At 36.9% G+C, this 23185-nt stretch overlaps 1 protein-coding gene across 1 annotated transcript; it reads left to right on the forward strand.

The window, feature by feature from the left end:
- The first annotated feature begins 22003 nt into the window (after positions 1-22003).
- On the forward strand, positions 22004-22753 carry LOC149169736 (uncharacterized). The gene has a single exon (XM_089425313.1). The coding sequence runs from the start codon at positions 22004-22006 to the stop codon at positions 22751-22753; it is 750 nt and encodes a 249-aa protein (XP_089281439.1).
- The last annotated feature ends 432 nt before the right edge of the window (positions 22754-23185 follow it).

Here is a 23185-nt window from a genome sequence, read left to right on the forward strand (position 1 = left end):
TTGAAAGTGCTTAATTGAAAGGAAGCATAACGATTGGCCCAAAGAGGTTGAACACCACAAGTGGTCTGCTTGTGTGGCTTTTGCTCGGCGTTCTTGGCTGCCCGCTGCCTCCAGTGGGAGTCACCAGCGATTCCCTGCGCCACCTCTGTGGCCATGATTTGTCAATGGTATGTACAATACTGATCTCATAAATTCTAAGTTCAAAGTGTTGCCGGCTGACTCCCATGAGAGTCACCAATGATTCCCTGCTCCGCCTCTCCCACCATGCTTTGTCAATAGTATTGTACATACTGATCTCATAAATTCAAAGTTCCATTCAAAATTGATGGATTTTGCTCATCTAGATGAATTTCTATACAGGAATCATCCTCCCGCTCAATACATTGTTCACCAATACATGTGAAAGTGCAGACGGAAGGTACGAAAATTGTCAAGGGTTTTTTATTTTTCACCAAATCGAGCGGTAGCGGGCGCAGCCGCTGGATTGTCCAATTTAAGCAATTCAATTCAAGCTATTTGCTCTTCTGGATCCACATTATTATGACTCACATTTGTTGTATGAGATTCTGAAACACTAGCATTTTTTTTGGGGGAAATTTTTAGTTTGATATTCTTAATCTTTAATAAGGATTTAAGCTGTGCGAACCATCTCCTATGAATCATGATGATCTTTTTAGCATTTTAATAAATTGCAATCAGTTGTGGGGAAGGTAGTTACAAACATGTTTTACCATTCCTTTTTACCCAAAGAAGAAACATCTAGAAGAGGAAATATTTACATGAATGGAGTTAAGGCTCCAATGGTAATTTCTGAGAGACTAATGAATTACAATAATGATTTTGAGTATTTGGGCCATAATTGTATGCCCCTTATTATATCCCATAAGAACACATTGATTTTGAAAATGGTGATATTTAATGTGAAAGGTGTCGGGGGAATAATGAGTTGATCAAACTATGCCCTTGCATGTCACTCGACTTAGTTAATTTTTTTGTAAACAGTAACTAGTGGTGTAGATGGATATTTTTCCTGTAGATGAACTGGTATTAACAAGCAAAAACCAACATGAACAGTGGGATATGGTGCCCATTTACTCGCTCCTCGAAGGTGATGTGCTTTTAAACTGCAATACTTACTAAACATATTAAAAATTAAAGGGCTGATTCTCTAAATATGAAACACAATAACAAAGATTTCTTCTTGTTCTCACACTATTTCTATTGCACATTTGCAGACTAAACATATTAAAAATTAAAGGGCTGATTCTCTAAATATGAAACACAATAACAAAGATTTCTTCTTGTTCTCACACTATTTCTATTGCACATTTGCAGCTTGGCAACAGCCAAGTAGAAAGGATAGTTGGCAAATTAATACATAAGCCTAAGTGGAATATACCTCAAAGTGGGGTGGAAAACAAATTATAGTGCTTAAACTAGAAGTTAGAATGAGATCCTATTATATTCTGCTATAATTAGGTGTCCTTTGCGCATTCCAAAGAAAATAGGAAAAACCAGAATGCTTTTTTTATAAAGCAAATGGCATGATTTTCTTTTTATTTATGTAATCTCTGTCAGGAAATTTGAAACAAATATTCAATAATATAAAGGAATGTCGTATAAACTTTTATTTGTATGTAATGTCTTCCTTTTCACAAACTTCAACAGTTGTTGCTATCTGCTCTTTTGGATCCACATTATTATGGCTCACATTTGTTGTATAAGATTCTGAAACACTAGCATTTTTTTTGGGGGAAATTTTTAGTTTGATATTCTTAATCTTTAATAAGGATTTAAGCTATACGAACCATCTCCTATGAATCATGATGATCTTTTTAGCATTTTAATAAATTGCAATCAGTTGTGGGGAAGGTAGTTACAAACATGTTTTACCATTCCTTTTTACCCAAAGAAGAAACATCTAGAAGAGGAAATATTTGCATGAATGGAGTTAAGGCTCCAATGGTAATTTCTGAGAGACTAATGAATTACAATAATGCTTTTGAGTATTTGGGCCATAATTGTATGCCCCTTATTATATCCCATAAGAACCATCATAAGAACACATCGATTTTGAAAATGGTGATATTTAATGTGAAAGGTGCCAGGGGAATAATGAGTTGATCAAACTATGCCCTTGCATGTCACTCGACTTAGTTAATTTTTTTGTAAACAGTAACTAGTGGTGTAGATGGATATTTTTCCTGTAGATGAACTGGTATTAACAAGCAAAAGCCAACATGAACAGTGGGAAATGGTGCCCATTTACTCGCTCCTTGAAGGTGATGTGCTTTTAAACTGCAATACTTACTGAACATGTTAAAAATTAAAGGACTGATTCTCTAAATATAAAACACAATAACAAAGATTTCGTCTTGTTCTCATACTATTTCTATTGCACATTTGCAGCTTGGCAACAGCCAAGTAGAAAGAATAGTTGGCAAATTAATACATAAGCCTAAGTGGAATATACCTCAAAGGGGGGTGGAAAACAAATTATAGTGCTTAAACTAGAAGTTAGAATGAGATCCTATTATATTCTGCTATAATTAGGTGTCCTTTGTGCATTCCAAAGAAAATAGGAAAAACCAGAATGCTTTTCTTATAAAGCAAATGGCATGATTTTCTTTCTATTTATGTAATCTCTGTTAGGGAATTTGAAACAAATATTCGATAATATAAAGGAATGTCGTATAATTTTTATTTTTATTTGTATGTAATGTCTTCCTTTTCACAAACTTCAGCAGTTGTTCCCTTTTTAAAGCCAATCAAATAGAGGCGAGTGAGCATGAAAGGTCTTAAACTAGTCTTATAGGAGCAATGGGACTTTAGAATCTTAGTACAGGAGCAAGGTCTTAAACTAGTCTTACATTGCCACCACGAGTTGCGAAACCACTGAATGTGATAAAGACTTTGTATGTTATTGGGACAGTGAAAATGGTTGCCACTGAATGAGACCACGAACAAAGTGACGAAGATGAATTCTTCTTTCAAGGCCGGGGTGTTTTGTGTTGTGGCAGATGATGCTGCACATGTGGTCCGTCTAGATGAAATTTATCTTTGGTATTCTCAGCCTTATTAATCTTGAATTTCCATTTTCAACACTTTCATGATATTTTCTTTATTTTATCAATTTTTTGTGTTCTTGGATCCGAGGTCGATTGCCAACATGTTTGCCAGTGCCCGGTGCGTGGGCAGGAAGAGAATCAGAGACGAAGATTGCTTCATTTTGAAGTTCCGGCCAATCCCTTGACACATTGCTCACCCTGACATACTATTTACTTCTAGTCCAATTATTCCTGGTTGTTCATTGTATCTTAAATATGATAAGCGTTAATGTATTATGACAAATTGTATATATGTTTTCTGGGCAATTTTGGTATAGAAATGGGGCGGTTACTTTGGCAGATATCTCTTGCGATTTAGCCAGAAAATTGGGGTGTTGTGGAGCACTTATTTTATATTCTATCATTTTCTTAGAAAGTTGTCCAACCCTCTTTTCAAGATGAAAGCGAAATACCAATGTTTCCTTGATGTTTTTAGATCGGTAGAAAACTACAATTTGAATTTTCTTCTAAGACTATGGGCTGTGAGGAGTAGTTTGAATCATAGAATTTGAATAACCTACTGTCACTTAGCCTGAACGCCTGCCAATATGGCATTGAGCAAGAAAGCAGAGGTGTACACCATAATTCCACCCTCGCTCCCCCAGTTCCGTCTGGAATTATTATATTCTATTGAATACTCACCAAGAAGATAACTACCCAATCCCCACTTCACCCAAACCATGCCCTGCATAACACTGTATATCCATTTCCCAAAAGCTTTCATACCCAGAGCTCCTCCAAGTGCACCACCCAATCCAATACACAGTATATCCAAAACTATCGTTGCCCATAACATAGGAAGCTTTCTGGGACTAATTCTCCACCTAAATTCATCATCAAGTTTTTATAACATCAAATCCGAGCAACCCATGACCAAAGCAATAAGAATGGCTGCCATTATCACAACAACTCTAGCTTCAGAGTACTGCATGGATTTATCATACCATTCAACAATACCTCCTTCAAATACAAGAAGGAGAGTCAAAACAATAGATCAAATCAAATTTGCAAAATCAACCATAAACGATAAGGTTCTGATGTCCAGAAAATTACCTCTGAATGTCAACACTTGGAAAACATCTGTGTTATTGGAATTTGACTTCACCATGGCTTTGGTTAGAAATGCATTGGCATCGAACCCACTTCCTCTGTTGTCCACAACATACTCTCGAATTGCCCTTCTAGCTACAAGTGAACTAGAGAAGCCATGCACTCTGAAGCATCTTGTTAGTATAAAGTTAACCACTATTTTTGTCAACCTGGACACAATTAAGGAGATAGTGTTGTATTCTTCTAGTTCCAAGAATGGTGCTCCTCCACTTTGAGCCATGTAATTTTCTAGGGCATCGATCGCCATCACTGTGACTCCTCTCTCTTCTTTATCTTTAGATTTCATAGATCTAGTGAGTACCTTTGTCCATTCATCACGACGGTGCATTGGAATGCAGATGCAAATTCGGTCTTGCATGGATCTCCAAAGAATATGATTCAGAGTTTCACAAACTGCAGCAACATGGAATTCCACATGTATCACGTCCTCAGGCAATCTCTCCTCTGGCTCCTCCCCAAGCAACAGGTCCACTTCCTGGTTGTAGTCATAGTAGCATTTTGCCATGCCGTTCAAACATGGCAGTAGGCACTCAGAATTAGGCAGTCATTTTAGGGTTCTGGGCATCCTAAGAGCAAGCACGTTTGTGACCTTTTTCGTTGTGGAGAATATAATGCACCTGCAGAGGTCCAGGCATCCACATTTCTTTGCAGGGATTGACCTGAAAGGGATGCATTTTAGCAAGACAGATTCCACATGATAGGCATTGGACATTTACTTCATAAATTGCTTAATAGAAGAATTGGGTGTATGGGTTGATAGCATCACAACATAAGTTTTTTTAATTTCTCCTTCCCTACATGTGGTGAGCCCAAACCCCTCTATATCATTGAGCTTGGGACTTGTCATGGTGGCCAGAACATCTCTGGCACCTCACTCCAGATCAAGCCTTCCTCTTAAGAAGTTTGTGATAAAAATTGATGCATTGCCTATGCAGGTTATTCCTAAATCAGGAAAACTAGCAGAACCCGTTACCAATTCACTTATTTCACCCTATGAATAAACAATACTACGTAGCCATCCAAACCAGAAAACCAAATTCATAAAGAGCCACCACACGATATAAATGAAAACACCCATTTCAAAATACTTGATGCAAATTGGGGATTTTAAAGTACAATCAAACAGGAAGTTTTCCAAAATCATGAAAAACAAATTCTTGGATTCCACCACTCGATCGATGCTGCTCTCCAAAATTTTATATAAATGTTGTTCAAATTAAGATTACCATTGCGTACTTAGGAAGAAAGTTTAATGTTTGAATCTAATACCATGGTCGTGATATAAGCAATGCATTTCCAATGTTTAGATAATAAAGTTTACTCATCATATCGCATTCCTTCAACCTCAGCCTTTGCCAGAAAAGAGAAGTGATTCCAATGCTTTATTTTATTTTACACATAAAAGTGTTTGATTCTAGCTTTATCTTTATATCGTTTTATTGTTCAAAATGACAAACACATTTACACTTCCACTTGATTCCACTTCCGCTTGATTCTGTTTGGCAGCCCGTGACATATTTTCTTTGCCATCCATGATAAAGGGCTTCTTAGTTCTTGCAAAGGAAATCAATATCCGCCTATGAGCCATTTGGGTTGGAGGCCTCAAAGAAAGGTAAAAATTGAACCAAACTTGAGTAAGGTAAAATAAGTCTGGTTCTGATTTCTTTCCATATGAAATTCTACAACGATTGTTTGTACTATTTATAATCATAGCCAATACCTGGAAATTTAAAGCATAACTCCTTTCTCGCCAAAGCATATATGATTATGGGTCTATGTGCCATTTGGGTTGGAGGCCTCAAGGAAAAGTAAAAATTGAACCAAACTTGAGTAAGGTGAAATAAGTCTTGTTCTGATTTTCTTTCCATATGAAATTCCACAACGGTTGTTTGTACTATTTATAATCATAGCCAATACCTGGAAATTTAAAGCATGATTCTTTTCTCACCAAAGCATATGTGATTTTGGGCAGTTGATGTTGTAGTACTAATGTTTTAGTCCTTTTCTCTGACTCATTTGTTGCTAGATCAAAATTGAACCAAACTTGAGTAAGGTGAAATAAGTCTTGTTCTGATTTTCTTTCCATATGAAATTCCACAACGGTTGTTTGTACTATTTATAATCATAGCCAATACCTGGAAATTTAAAGCATGATTCCTTTCTCACCAAAGCATATGTGATTTTGGGCAGTTGATGTTGTAGTACTATTGTTTTAGTCCCTTTCTCTGACTCATTTGTTGCTAGATCAAATTAACATCATGGAAAATGTATGTAACATTGTGGTTTGCTTGGATGCTTTTCTTAAGGATCTTTCGTAGACGATATCATGAACGACCATAATGGATGTTGGTCGTGTTTATTTTTCTGGTACTAATATGATAAGTGTAGAGGATGGTTAGAGATTAGTGTTAAGGAATTGTGTACTACGTTGTTACCAAGAGGTTTTCCAATTTGCTGATATTGTTGCCAACTCATATTTTCTAGAATCTCCCTCAATTGCTCTGGATAATCTTTCCATTCAATGACAATAATCATACACTAGTGAGATTCCCTTTTGGTCACGCTGAGCTTATCATGGAATTTGTTGGCAAGCTCAACATCATAATTCTGCTAAGTTATTTGGTTGTTTGAAATGGTATTGCCAAGGAATTTTATGTTGATCTTGAACAATTCCATTCTTTTTTAGAAACAACTAATTCTGCATTTTTAACCACTTTTAGGAATTTTCTTAGGTGTTTGAAATGCTAATCTATGGAGTTAGGAAAAACCAATATGTCATCAATATAAACAATTAACCAATCAAAGTATGGTTTGACAACATCATCCATTACCCTTTGGAATTTGCTGGGGTATTTTTAAGTCCAAAAGGTATGACATTCCACTCATAATGTCTTGTGGGTACACTGAATATTGTCCTGACTCGAGATGAAATTTAGAGAATATCTTTCCCCTTGTCATTTGGTATACCAAACTAGATTTATGAGGAATAGAGGCATGTAATTGATGACTAGTCTTGGAACTATTGAGTTGTTCATAATGTTTGTTGACATAAAAAGGTATATATATTTCTTACCATATGCAAATAATTTTCTTGTAGCTAGCATATATAGGGTAGTCCATTACTTTATTTTAATTAAAATTTTAAAAACTATGTTGTTGGGATTTATTTAAACTTCCATTCATGACATACAAATTACCAATTTTTGTAATGCAGATTGTCGTAACCTCGCCCATAAGGTGTAGACTAGTTGATTTGTGGGGCTTAGTTTCCATAAGGTCTTAGGTTCAAATCTCACGAGAGGGGTTGAAGGCCAGAGCCAATTGCATGGGTTACCTTGTTGCAAGGGGTCTATAGACTCCACCAAGTCTCTCACACAAAAATTTTATTTGGAACTATTACCATATGAGGCTGAAGGGTTCAGTGTACATACTCCACCAAGTCTCGCACAAAAAAATATTTGGAACCATTACCATATGAGGGTGGACTCCACCAAGTCTCTCACACAAAAAATTTATTTGGAACCATTACCATATGAGGCTGAAGGGTTCAGTGTACAGACTCCACCAAGTCTCGCACAAAAAAAATATTTGGAACCATTACCATATGAGGGTGAAGGGTTCAGTCTAGCTGAGGCAACGAAAGACAACGGTCCAATCTGGGATGCAATTTTTAATGAAAATAAGCTCTTGGATTGAGAACTTGGGAAGGAAGTTGCACATGCCTCCGTTTTTAGTAGATTGTTTGATTATATTGCATTTAACATTAAGATTTATTTTCTTTCAAATTTGGCTATAGTTAGATCACATAACATATCACATTTTTTTTCATTGATGCTCATCTTCCATATGTACTACCGACTTACGACGTTTCCTTTGCAGCATCTGGTGCAAATGCTAGTATAACTCTTGATGTACAACTGTGATCCAAACATAGATTTGCAATTAATACAAATATTCTCATTACTGTATAAAAAAAAGGAAAGAAAAAAGAAAAAAAGAGTTATAATGACAAGTTAAACCAAAATTAGAAAAGAAAAATGCAAGCATCTAAGTCAAGGAAATTAACTAATTATCTAATAATTTCTACATACAACCTAATACATTTTAAAATTTCTTTAGAATAATAAATTTCTATACTAACATATTAAACAAGAATTCAAATTATTAACTTTTATTAATTCAATTTCTTAATAGAAATAAACAAAATAACATTATTTCATTTTTTACTGACAACAACCAAATCACTGATCCTTATATTAATATCATGAAACATAACTAAATCAAAATTGTAAATGCTACCAAATATAATAATAATTTATGATTTCATACATACAATGACTTAGAATTTATATTCTTATAATTATATTTATGTTTACATGAAATATACAATAGTCATCTTAAGGTGCTACTAAATGCCATTGAAAATCCTTCAATGTAGCTCTCACATTTATTGCCTTACTAAATTTATTCAGCATTCTGTGTGTCTTAGTGATCAACCACTTATCCTGTTGGTTCTTTCCAATCAATGGAGTAACAAGAATGACATTTTCATTGGGATTTTCTTTCACTCTCTTAAGCGAACAATTCATTATAACAATGTTAGTTGCATCATATCTAATATGCATTTCTCATACTTTTTTAATGATTTAGTGTGCATAAATTTTGTCAATTGGTCAGTGGTCTTGTCTCCCTTTTATGGTTTACAATATAAAGCAATCCATGTAAACACAATATGATCCTGTGATGTTTCTAAAACTGTTTTCTTTAGAACCCTTGTTGTATGTTGTTGCAAAGGTGTTATCTAACTTGCAATGCCAAGAGATCTATTCATGAAACACATTTCAAGAAAACATTTTCTTTATGAATGAAACCAAAATAATTTTATTTTTATTGTGTAATCCATGACCCTTCACACTCAATATGTTTTTTTGTTGCATCATCATTGATGATGTAATAGAAAATGTCCTTTAATTAAAAAATAACTAATTTCCTTTTACTCATTTTAGCTATAAAACAATAACAATAATATATAATTTAGTCAAACCATTTTATTTATACAACTAAATATTTAAGAAAATTTTGTTAAAAAGATACACCCACTTTGAATATTTTTTGTACATTTATAAATGGCCCACTCTTATCTTCATAAAAGTTAGAATCAAAAGTGTTAAGCATTCAATCAAATACCAATAACACCTCTTTTTTTAATTATCAAATTCCATAATATAAAACATATTCAATGCTTAATTCATAATGAAAGAAAATCATTGTCAATACAACATTAAAAGAGAACTACACACACTTTAACTGTTTTTATTGTTATTTTTGTTTATTTATTTATCTCTATAATAAATATAAAAAATGTTATAAGTGCCTAATATGATATTATGTTAATTATTAAAGTTTTGCACCTTATTATTGTCTTTGTTTTTCTTACTTTTCACCATCTTAAACATATTAAATGTTTTAAATGATGAAAATGAATAAAAATGATTAAATAAGAAGATAAATAAATTGACAAGTAACTGATATTATATTGTTGGTTCTTGATTATATGTTTGTTTCACAACCTTTGTTCTATTTATTTGTTTCTATAATATAGAATTAAAATGCTATGAATTATGACAATTAATAAAATTCATTAAATAACAACACAAAGGAAAACATGTTAAGTACCTAACATGATATCGTGTTCTTAATTATATCTTGTTTCACATTCATTTGGATTAATACTTTTTTTCTCCTTGTAAATATAGTATAAACAAGGTCGCATAGCTAGCGTTCCTTGCCCCTTGGTTTAATTATTGAACTTTGAAAGGTATGCATTAATTTTTACATTTGGACAAGGGCTACATTGTAGATACTCTACCCTTTTCTTTTACTTTTTAACATGGTCGGTTACTGTTATATTATAAAACGAGTAGAAGAAGGACTAAGTCCTATTACATTCCGGTTGCAAAAGGTCTTTACTAGAGGAACAAAAGGGGAACACAGTCCCTACCTCTTCATGTGAGACCTTGTTTCTAAAGTACTGAAAATTTAAAAACACATATTGTTTGACAAACTGCCCAAGCAGCAAGCAAAATTTACAAAGCATTGATAGGAGAAAGCATGAAGATCACCAAAATTGGTTCACAGATTCCTCTGGTTGCTGTCCCTTCTTTTTACTGTATCTGGAGGAAGCTTCACCCTGCTCGCTTTGGTTCAGAGAGTTGATGTAGTCAACTGCATCCTCAAGATGCTTGCATTTGTCCTTCAGCTCTTCAATCTCTGCTTTTTGTTTTTCAATTTCAATTTGTTTGTAGTTATTTATGCTCTTCATCTCTGAACGAAGATCTTTGAGTGTTTGAATAAATCGACCTATCATGAATTTGTTGGCACGACACATTGCACAACTTTCATTTTTTTCCACTTTTTCTAAGGGGTTGCAAGACATCTTTGCTGGCCTGTCAACTATATTACTCTTTTGATCTCTGTTTTTTGACTGAGAGCTTCTGTGCTTTATTTTATGATGGCCTTCTAGTAGATTGCTTTGGTCTCTCTTCTTTTCTTTTGAAGAGTTCCTTTCAGTATGCCAATAAGACTGCTTTCTCTTGCTGATACTGGGGACTTTGCGGATCTGCTTCTGAGGAATGGGCAAGCAAGGAGTAATAGGCTCAGGCCTTATAGACTGAAAATTACAAATGGAAGGGATGCTAAGGGGGCAGGTGAAGTCTAAGAGAAACGACTAGAAGTAAATCGCAATGGCTACTCTGATTTTTTGCAAAGGACCGAGAGCGCAGCTATGAAGGATGAGTGAGGTTGAAGCCTGAACAGGAAGATCACACTGTTTGAGAAAACAATGGCATGGTATTCTATTCGGATGAGCCTGGCTCTGATCAGGATGGTGAAGATCAATGGGCTGAAAAGAAAGAGTTCTGAGGGGAGTGGATTGAAAAAAGGTGAGAAACAGAGCCTCTGTTAAGAGGGGCCTGTAGGCTCTTGACACAATGACAGCCCTGCAGTTAGTATCAACTTGCCTAACAGAACAATTTCTACAGAGATTATTTCCTCTGATAATTTCATCAACTTGCTTACCTCTGCTCAGCTCCTGCGTATTGAGATTGATCCTTAGATTGCTGACCACTCTTGGCACGCCTCCCACCTGAGCCTTAGAATCCAAGCACTCTTTTTTGCTTGATGTTCGATGCTCTCTAACTTCTATTTCCCAGTGCTGTCTCTGATAATGGAGGTTCCAGTGCTTGTGATTCTTTTTATAAACTTGTCTAAGCATGCTGAGCTCATGACTCTTCTCGGCCTTCTCGTGAATATCCCCCTGACTTCCGCGCTTGCCCGAATTTTTATTCAGATCAGAACGATCACTGCCATGACTGATATGACCTTTAGCTGCTATGTTCTGTTCATGGAGACGATTTCTGCTCTGGTGCCAGTCACAATGCGTCCTTTTCTTCATTATGAGGATTTTCTTCACTGCACGAGAAGGATTAACTAAGATTTTTCTGCCTGTTATGTGCAGGTGTATCTCCTGCTGCTTGTTCGTATTTTGATTCCTTGATTCAATTGATTTGATGTGATTAACTATACTTTGAGCCTTAGACCAGTCCTCCTGAGGGGACGAATTATGGGATTGCTTGTTCATAAATATCTTGGTTTTCTTTCACCATTTCGGCTCTCCAGTCCACTGCCTTGTTGGCCAGTGAGTCAGCCTCCTTATTTTGGGTTTTGAGGACATGTTTAAAAACAACATTCCCCAAATTCTTTATGTTGTCCAAAATTCATTGTCTAATTTTATTTAATGCTACATTTTTGAAGTCTCTCCCTGCTTCCATTGCTGCTATTATAATTGCCGAGTCGCCAATTATTATAGGATCTTTTAACTGATATTTTTTGAGGATATTGGTACCCATTAACAAATTGTATGCCTTTGCCTTGTTGTTAGTCATTGTTCCTAGCCCCCATTCATATGTTGCTATTGTCTCGCCTTTTGGGTCTAGGATTAAACTACCTGCCCCTGCTCTTCCTGGGTTGTTCTTTGAAGCTCCATCAAAGAAGAGAATATGTTTTCTTTGAGTTTTGATCCATTCCTCCATCTCCATGTCATTCCCACGAAGCTTCCAATCTCTGATTTTTCCTCCTCCCTTCTTTAGAGATTGACTCCTCGTTGAGCCTTCAATGAGGTCTTTGCAATACCAATCCTTTTCTTCTTGCTGCAAACTGTTTAGATCCATACTTGGTACTCCATTTGCACTTATCATTTCCGAAATTTGACCCCATGTCTTAGCTAGAATGGTCCCTATATTTGGCTTTTGGCCTTTGAAGATACACTTATTCCTGGCAAGCCATAGATGCCAGCAAAGAGTGGAGGGAAGGCACTTCCAGATTTGACTTATGACAATTTTTTTTTCTTTGCATATGGGTAGCTTTGCTCCCAATTTTTGTTTAGAGTTGTCAGCTGCTCTATTGTGTCAATGCTCATTTCTAGAGGACTGATAATTTGCTTCCAGCATTGTCTTGCAATAATGCAATTCAGGAATAAGTGTTGAATACTTTCTTCTTCTCTTTGGCACATGACGCATATGGAGGGGCCTTGGAAACCTTTTTTTCCTTAAATTTTCCATCGTAAGAATCTTGCCTTTTAGTAAAGTCCATGCAAATTTTTTTATTTTGGGTAGGCATTCATTCTTCCATGCTGTTGTCCATAGGTTCCAATTTTCATAATTGTTGTATTTTTGTAGGAAGTTGTAGCCTGATTTTACTGTAAATTTTCCTCCATTTGGGTCCCATATATAATTATCTTGGCTCTCTTTATTTATGGGGGCTGCTCCTACAAGTAGAAGCTTCAATTCTTCCCACTGATTTTTCAGTCTGTCTGGGAGTGACTGCACTCTCCAAGTTGTCCAATTATTTTGTTCCCAATCAGAGATGGAATATAATGAAGTTATACCTTTCTCCTCCATCCAATATTTTAGTCCTCTTAAGTTTTGCTGATGGTTCAAAGGGGCTGCTCCCATGATTTTGTCATCCCAAATAGAGGTAGATTTCCCATTCTCTGGATTCTTGGAGATTTGGTCTCTAACTTGTGGGATAATTTTTTTGATAAGTTTCCAGACTTGAGTACAAGGACGGTCTGGGATTATTTCGGTGAGCATCTTTGACCGCTGCCAGTTGAGGTATTTCCTTGATAGTGCTTCGCTCCACCATTGATCCTTCCCATTTAACATTCTCCAAACTAACTTGATCCCAAGAGCATTGTTTGTCAAGCCTGGAATCCTGATTGAGATACCTCCTTTTTCAAATGGGAGAGTCACTTGATCCCATCGGACAAGACTAAATTTTTTGGATTCTTGTTTTCCTCCTTGCCATAGGAAGCCTCTAATAATTAATTCCATTTCTTTGTGTGCGCTTGTCGGTGCCATAATTATGGCGTACTGATATATTGGCAAGGCTGAGAGGAGTGCTTTGATTAATATTGATCTGCCTGCTAGATTTAGCCACGTCATTCCCCAACTTTGAATTTCCCCCCTCATTTTTTCCATTTGTTTGTTCCAGACCTCTGCCTTAACCACTTCTTTTGCCAATGGTAATCCAAGATATGTAAAATGGCTCCATTTTAGTTGAACCGGGATATCCATTATTTGTGAGATCCTCTGCATTATGTTAATTGGTACATTCCAAGTGTAGATTCTGCATTTCTTATTATTAAGGAGGCCTCCTGAAACTTCAAGGAAATCATCTAGAACTTTTTTAAACCGCTTGGCTAATATGCTAGAGGCTCCCCCAATGAGAAGAGTGTCGTCAGCAAAGAGCGAGTGGTTTATTTCTTTAACCCCTCTAGCGATTCTAATACCTGTAATTTTCCTTTTTTCTCTTTGATTTTCAAGCTGAATACTCAACGTTTCAGCCATTATTATGTAGAGGAAAGGGGAAAGCGGGCACCCTTGTCTTAGTCCTCTTGTGCTTCGAAAATAGCTACTTGGCCTCCCATTGATCAACGGTGTTGTCCAGGGGGTGGAGATGCATGCCATAACAATATCTATGAACTTGGGAGAAAATCCGAACTTTTGAAGGATGGCCACAAGAAAATTATGATTTACTCTGTCGAAAGCATTGGCCATATCCAGCTTTATGACCATGCCCTTTTCCTTTCTTTGAATACTACTGTGTATGGCCTCCTGCACTATAATTACATTGTCTGTAATCTGTCTTTTTGGGACAAAGCCTCCTTGGTTTTCTGAGATGATGCAAGGAAGAATTCTTTTCAGTCTATTAGCCAAAATTTTTGTGATGATTTTGTAGGAAGAGTTGCATAGAGAGATTGGCCTGAATCTATCAAAAGAGATAGGATTTGGTTCTTTAGGAATGAGAGCCAAGTGTGAAGCTTTGGTATTTTCTCCCACTTTATTTTTTTTGAAAACGTTTTTGATCATTCTCACTAAATCTTTTTTGATTGTTACCCAATGGTTCTTGTAGAAGGCAATTGTGAAACTGTTTAGCCCTGGAGCTTTTTCCAGGTGCATGCTCCATATTGCCTCTCTTATTTCCTCCTCTGTGACCTCTTTCTCTAGATCTTTGTTTTGCTGTTCGTTGATTTTGCTGCTAGTTTGTTGAAGAAAGTCTTCGTTGTCCACTTGCTGGTCCCCTACGGAGAGGAGGTTTTTATAATAGTTATGAGCTGCCTTTTTAATTTCTTCCATTCCCCTTATTTCCTATCCTTCCACTTGAATTTTGTCGATTTGATTACCTGCTCTTCTTATCTTTAAATTGTTATGAAAAATAGCGGTGTTTTTATCCCCCGCTTTTAGCCATAAACTTCTTGACTTTTGCCTAATTTCCTCCTCCTCTTGCCTGTTTTGCTTGTATAGATCCAAGAAAATTTCTTTTTCATGAGCATACTCTTGCTCGCTATCTTGCTTATTTTCTTTTTCCTTGCTCATATTTTCAAGTTTCTCTTGCAGTTCTATTTTTTTATTTTATTTTTTTCCTTGAGAGCATTTTCTCTTGCCCATGCTTTTAGTTGAAATCTTAAAATTTTCAGCTTAGTTTCCCATACATAATGGGGAGAGCCTATTATAGTGGTTTCCTAGCTTTCCCTTATTAGCTTGCCGAAATCTTCCTTGTTGTCCCACATTTTTTTGTATTTGAAAGGAATCGGACCTTGATTCTCCAGCCTATCCAAGATCAACACAACAGGCTTATGGTCAGAAGCTGAAGCATGCACTATTTTGCTTTTAACTATGGAAAAGGCTGCTGCTATATTTTCTTGAATTAGGATTCTATCTAATCTTTCTTTTATGTTGTGTGCACCCGTTCTTTTATTGCTCCAGGTGAATTTTCCATTACTTGGAGGTATATCAAGAAGTTTGTGCTCTTCTATGAGTTCTTCCAGCATTGCTCTTGAGGGATCGCTGAAATAGTTGCCTCCCAGTGTCTCATCTATATTTCTAATCAAATTTAGGTCCCCTCCTATAATTAACTTGCCTCTTTGCCCTTCTTGTGCTTCTTCTTTCACTGATTTCCAGCAATGAGCTTTATCTCTATAGTGGTTTGGAGAGTATATATTTATGAAGGTAAACTCTTCATTTGTACTCTTATTTTTTAGATCTGTTCTTACCCAATAATTATTGAGTTTTTGTTTGGCAAGTTCCCATTTCCATTTGTTCCACAATGTACATATACCGCCTGAGGCTCCATTGGAGTCTATGGCTGTTCCTTCAATTTTTTTTTTGAGTTTGGATCATTTTTTGAACTTCTTGATTGTTGACTTTGGTCTCTTGGATCATAAGAATGTCTGGTTGTTCATGTTTTATTATATCTCGTACTGCATTGATTTTAAAAGCGGATCCCAGACCCCTGTTATTCCAAGAGACTGTAATCATTATTTACTGAGTTTGTGAAGAGTCCCACCCTTTTCCTTTTGCTGATTTTTTTCTCCATTTCCCTTCTGTTTACCAAGAAAGGAGTCTAATGGTTGTTGAGTGCCTATGGCCATTTCCTTTGCTGCTGCCTCATCCCTTATTTCTTTGTTGTATTTCCTTCCTACTTTTTTCGGTTGATCCCATGCTTGGGTGTTTTCTTTTGCTTTGTTTCTTGTTTGAATTCGGTCGACTGTGGGTGGAGGGGAGGATGGGCTCTGGGTGGGGGATGAGATGATGGCTAATGCATTAGCTTGGGAAGGAGAATGAGGGGATGTCAAGTCTTCTCCAAGGAGTTCGAATGGGTTAGAGGAAGGATTTGCTGGAGGGGCCGTATTTATTGGGGGGATTGAGGCTGATGCATTGGTTTCATGGGGCTGAGAGGAGTTCGGAGCAGCTTGTTTATTATGGGGTTTCTTTCTTTTTACTTGTTCCCAAGTGTCTTCTTGTGCTTCAACATTCTCAGTGTTCTCTACTTCTTTTAGTTTACTACATCTATTTGCAAAATGACCATATTCATGGCATACCTTGCATTTGAATGGGATTTGTTCGTAGTCCAGCTGCTGGATGTGTGTCCATTGATCCACCTTGATTTTTATAGCCTCCGATAGCCCTTTTCCCATATCTACTTCCACGCAGATTCTAGCACATGCATGCATATTATCTTTTGGCTCACATCTGTCTATGTACTTGCCAACCGCATTTCCGATAGCTTTCACCGACTCATCGCCCCAACAGTGAAGGGGGAGATGAGGCAACCTAACCCAGACTGGAACAATGCTTGGGATATCCATTTCTGGATCAAAATCTGGTGACCATCTATTCAGATATAAGCCTCTTGAGTCCATAAAATAGGGACCATTTCTAAATATTAAGTTCCTATCTTCCTTAGTTTCGAATAGGAAAGTAAAATATCCCCTTCCACAGAACCTTATGGCTATTTTTCCTTGTATATTTGCACTCCAGTTTCTCTCAACCCATTTTTGGACTGCTCTGGGAGAAGGCCACAACCCTGTAAATTGTCCCACCAAACCACGTTCAGCTAAAGAGATAGCAACTTTTTTGGGAAATGTTGCAGGTAATGAGATCTCTGGTATGTCTGCTAACTTCTTCACAAATTTACTAGAGGTTGGCCTAGCTTTTGGAGCTCCATTTTCTGCTATTAGAGATGCAAAGGCTGCTTCTTGATCATCTATCCCTTGATGGGAGGAAGAATCTCCCCCCACCGAGAGGGGCATGGTGAGGAGAAACTCAGCAGCAGGAGGCTGCCAAGAGATTAGGAGAGAGCGGGGAGCTGCGCAGGGAGAGGGAACGCATCAGATCAAAGGGAAGACCTAGCTCGGGGGAGCTCAGCAGTAGGAGGTTTCCAAGCGGAGAAGCTGCAGGAGGCAGCAATGGCTGCTAGGTCAGACCTGCGCACGCGTTTATTCCAGATCATACCCTAGTTCATTCAAGCATAAAAATGAGGCCAAATCCTTATTTCCACTATTCACTGATATCTCTAAGGCTGGAGTATTCAATCATGCCTTAGTTGTGGTGATACTCTACCTATTTTAAATATAGTTAAATTAGAATAAAAAACAATACCATACAATACTGCTAATAACATCAAACTTATAATATGTAGACTTATAATCAGGACTTTGCACAATTAAGTTTAGTTGAAGTTAGAGTAAAAAACCCTAAAATTTTAAAAAGTCTAAAATAAATTATCTTTTTATTAATATTTTCATAATCCACTAAATGTGAAGCATCATCTTATGTTATACATTTTGTATATTATGAAGCATCTTTTTGTTAATTGTAAATTTTATTTATTTAATCTATATTAAATAAAATCAACTAATTACATTATTTCAATATTATAATTAACCTAAAAGTGAGGTAAAAAATGAGTAAAAAATGGCTATGGAATTGTTTATTTTGGTTGGTCATCAAAATTTATATTTATGTTACCACAATTTACCATCTTGCGAGAGGTGCAAGTGTCTTATTATATTAATGTGGAACTCGTGTTATTTCATGAAATGTTTTCGATAAATGGATTTTAGGTCTGGCTATGGTGCTTGAATCTCGAGAATAAATTTGAACCATGAATGTGTGAATAGGGTGTGTAAAGACCTGAATACAATGAAAAGTTGGAAACGTTAAACTGGTCAGATTTCTCTCAAAGGTAAAGTCTTCATAGAAACCTTGCTATAGAAGGAGTGTTCTACTTTGGCATGAGGTTAGCGAAAAAAATGGTGGAGAGCAATCACCGCAATGCAGATATACTTGAAAATTCGATTTTATGGAACTTTGTATCAATAGTTGAAAATATGATAAAATGTCAGGGAAAATTGCCATAGAACGTCCAAAAAGTGGTGGAATTATGTATTGATTCGGCCAAATCCCTCTGATGTACAACATACACCTTTCGTGTATGAACTAGGCGAGCAATTTTTTTAAAGTTAAGATGAATCTAGGTTGGTTTAATTATTAATTATAAATGTAATTATGAATGTAATTATAATTATTGATTTTATAATTTGTTATGTGATATTTAAGAATAAATAATACAAGATTAATATGATTTAAAAGTAATTTGGAATATTTTAATTACATTGAGAAGTGCAGTTCTTCATTTTTATATTTCTAAATTTATATTTATCGAATCAAATTATAAAATTTTTTTTTTTTGTAAGCTAGGGTGGGACTCTCCGATTTACATGTCCATTATGTACCCCTCTACGGGGGAAGGGTAGCCCAAGATTTGAACCCAAGACTTCCGGTTCGGTGAGACTTCATTTCCACGACCCTTGCTGCTTGAGCTACCCCATGTGGACGAATCAAATTATAAAATTATTATTTAAATTAACAAATAACAAATAAATTACTATACACATTATGAAATGACAAAATTGCTACTTAAATTGCTATTTTTAAATAATTAACTTAAAATTTAAAATACTTAAACATTGAATTAGAATTTTAATTGGTTATGATATATAAGAAAAAATATTACGAGATTAATATGATTTAAAAATAATTTGGAATATCTTAATTATATTGAGAGGTCCAATTCTTAAAATTTTTATTTTTATTTATTTATTTATTTATTTTTATTTTTATTTTTTATATTTACCCAATAAAATTATTATTCAAATTAACAAATAACAAATAAATTACTATACAAATTATGAAATAACAAAATTGCTATTTTTAAATAATTAACTTAAAATTTAAAATACTTAAACTTTGAATTAGAATTTAAAATACTTAAATTTGAAATAAAAAAATAATTGAAACAAAAAAACACACAAACATAAAGTCGCAATGTTTAGATTTTGATCAATGAATATGTTTAACTCACAACGAAATAGTTAACAAAAAAGGTGCTAGTTTTTAACTCACAACCAACTATTTAACATGATGTGAACAATTAACACAATGTGAGCAATATTTCCCAATGAGTAAATGTCATATTAATTGTTTTGTCCTTCTACACCTTGCCTTTATTCAAATGTGTGCCGCTGTCAACAGTGTGGCTGAAATCAATAAACAGGGTTATAAAGGCATGGTAGGAAATATGGCCCATTTGTTACTGTCAGGAGGATTTATTAAATAAAGAATAGGCTAGAAATATTGCTCATTGCCCTGGCAATTAAACATTTACTATGAATAGAATATTTTCCATAAAGTTTTAGCTTTTCAATACAAACAAATTGACATGGCGCAATGTGAATAGTAATCATCATACTTGTATTGTAGGATTGCAATGATTTCAAAATAAGACTTCATCTCTCTGAACCAATCAACATCTAATTAAATAAAATTAAACAAATTAAAAAAATAAATTATATATGTTTTGCAATGTTAACTTTACAGATTATTTGTTTAATTTTTGGTCAACTCTAAATTAATTCGATGTTCAACCCTACGCGTCTATCTTGGAGCATCTTGTGCAGCAGATCGAACTGCTCAATCTGTCCGCCTCAGGATCGGTTTGGTGTTTGAGCTCGAGGAGGCCCCTGCGCGCTTGAACAGTCTCGTTCTCAGCCTCCCTGCGTTGCATGCAGTGGTTGGCCTCGTGGATCGCCTAGTGCAGCAGATCGGACTCCCATCCTGATTCCTGAGCCTCTGCATGCAGCGGTTAATGGATGCTGCCGGGTTCTGACCCCCCAGCTCCTGGGATTCTCAATGGAGGGGTTGGGCTCCCCTCAGTCCCCGCCTCCCCCGCCGAGATCGCCAGCTGAGGCCTTCTCCCAACTCCTGGCTGGCCTCCCAAAGAAGAGGACTTCAGAGGCAGCGAAGTTTGTTAAAAAATTAGATGAAATCCCGGTGATCTCTCTTCCTCCTGAAACCCCAATCCAAGTCGCATTGTCGTTAGCTGAGCGGGCTCTCATCGGCCAGTTTACGGGTTTATGACCATCTCCAAAATCCACCGAGAGCTGGGTTAACAGAAACTGGGCGCCGCTTATCAAAGAAAATGTCACCTCATACTTTCTGGGAAGGGGATTTTTCTTGTTCGAATTCACATCTAAAGAAGACAAGGAGCTGATCTTCCAAAACGACCCCTATTTCATGGGTCCTCAGGGATTGTACCTAAACAACTGGACCCCGGACTTTGATCCGACAGTCGACGTGCCCAAAGCAGTCCCGGTATGGGTCAGGCTCCCAAATCTCCCGGTTCACTGTTGGAACTGGGATTCATTGAGACATATTGGAAACGCCCTGGGGAAATTCATAGACCGAGCTAACAACAAAGATCAATATGACTGCGCCAGGATTTGCGTAGAGGTGGATCTGGAGGAAGGGTTACCGGAGGCCATTACCTTAAAGGTCGGAAGTTGGACGCACCTTCAGAAATTGGATTATGAACAGCTGCCCTTCAAATGTCGGAAATGCCATGTCTATGGGCATTTCGCCAGAGATTGCCCTTCCATCAATGAGACAGCGCAAGGGAAGGAGGACGGATGGAACCAAGTCAAGAGATCCAAAGCTCACCCTAAAAATCAGAAACAGGGAGGCCCTTCTGGCAAAGGGAACCATCAGAATACTACTCACCAGATTCCAACCAAGACTGCGTCAGAAAACAAATTCGACCCTCTGAGTTCGCAAACAGAGGGCACTCAGGAGATCGAGATCCAAAAAGAAACAGAAATGGTCCAGGAGACTGAAGGCCATAAATTAGCTCCTCCAGAAAAAGGTAACCCCTCTCCCTCCATCAAAGATCTCAACGGCAAGAATCTAGTAGGGGAGGAAGAAGAACCTGAAACAGAAGAATCAGAAGAGGAAGGGGAAATAGGTGAGTCTCAAACCTCAGTAAGAAGATCTACCAGAGGACGGAAAACAGAAAAAGAAAAAAGGGAGCAGGAAACCTACAGAGAAAAACTACAGGGCAGCCAACCAACATTGGAAAAACTGTTGGCACCAAAGACAAAGATGTTGAAAAGTCAGATCCAAGGCTCCAAGGGAGCCCATCAGAAACACAAATAATGAAGATTATCTCCTGGAACTGCAGAGGTATGGGGAGCAAAACTAAGGAAGAAGTAATCGGAAACTTAATCAGAACAGAAACCCCAGACATTCTTCTGGTCCAGGAGACAAGGCTGGAAGACACTGTCTTCATCCAATCAAGTAAGAAAATCTGGTATAAAAGTGAAGTAAGAGCAATCTTTGCCCGAGGTGCCTCGGGAGGAATTGGAACTGTATGGAATATGAGTAAATTTGCAGTCATATTCGAGGTCAGAAATACCCACTGGTTACTGCTGAAAATGCAGAATTTAGTCACCAAGGAAATTTTTTGTCTTTTTAATGTTTACTCTCCAACAATTGCTGGGGATTTTTTTTTTTTTTTGGGATTCCATAAGACAACAAGTTGATTTGGTAAACATGGAGAATATCATAATAGCTGGAGATCTCAATCTCACTCTCCATTCTTCTGAAAAAAGGGGAGGCAGCATAGTACGAGATCCAGCAAGGGAATTGGCGGAGGACATCTTGCAGGATTGGGACATGCTGGATATCAAACCCTCTTCCAGTAAGTACTCTTGGTCTAATAAAAGATTAGGCCCAGGCCATATAGCTGCCAGGCTAGATAGATTCTTTATTCAAAGTTCCTTTTTGCTGCTAGGACTAGAACCACGAATGCTCATCCTTCCTAATAGCATTTCGGACCACAAGCCCATTAAACTTGAGATTCTAGCCCATCTGGACCTGGGCCCTATCCCTTTCCGCTTCAGCCCGCTTTGGATTAAGGAGCTAGCCTTTATGCAAATTGTCAAGGATAGTTGGAACCAGGCGGTCAAAGGCTCACCTTTCTATATATGGGAAGAAAAGCTCAGAAGATTAAAAGGGGATCTCAAAAGATGGACAAAAACTCTGTCTAATCCGTCCACAGACAAAAATTCCTTGAAAATCTTGCTGGATTCCCACCAAAAGAGCATGGAGAAGGGCACTATTACTAAGAAGGTGATTGAACAGGAATCTCATTTGCAGCAAAGCTATCACAAGGCCTGCCTAGCTGAAGAAGAATTCTGGAGGCTGAAATCCCGCAATCTCTGGCTCAAAGCTGGGGATAGGAATACTGCCTTTTTTCATAAACAAACCCTAGTAAGGAAATGCCATAACTCTATTTCTTAGATCAAAGTAGATAATGCCATTCATAAAGATTTTGAATATATAAAGAAAACAAGGTATTTACACTTCCAAAGCTTGTATAGTGAGGACAAGGATTCGAATCAAAACTCAGATCTGCTAGATGTTGTACCCTCTATAATAAATCAACAAACAAAGGAATCTCTTGAGGCCAAAATCACCAAAGAGGAAGTGGAAAAAGCCCTTTTTGATATGGATCCGGATAAGGCCCCGGGGCCGGATGGCTTCACAGCTAGATTTCTTCAAGTCTGCTGGCCGATTATAGAAAAGGACTTGCTCAGAATGGTGCAAAAATCTCAGAATATTCAGAAGATAGGAGGCAGCACAAATTCTGCTTTCTTAGCCCTTATTCCCAAGGAAAAAGGTGCCAACACCTTCAGTAGATTTCGCCCGATCTCTCTATGTAACATTGGATAC

This window comes from Pinus tabuliformis, chromosome 4_2, assembly GCF_031772625.1.
Source record: "Pinus tabuliformis cultivar Carrire ecotype Pingquan chromosome 4_2, CPIR1, whole genome shotgun sequence".
In the NCBI taxonomy this organism is placed as follows: Eukaryota; Viridiplantae; Streptophyta; class Pinopsida; order Pinales; family Pinaceae; genus Pinus; species Pinus tabuliformis.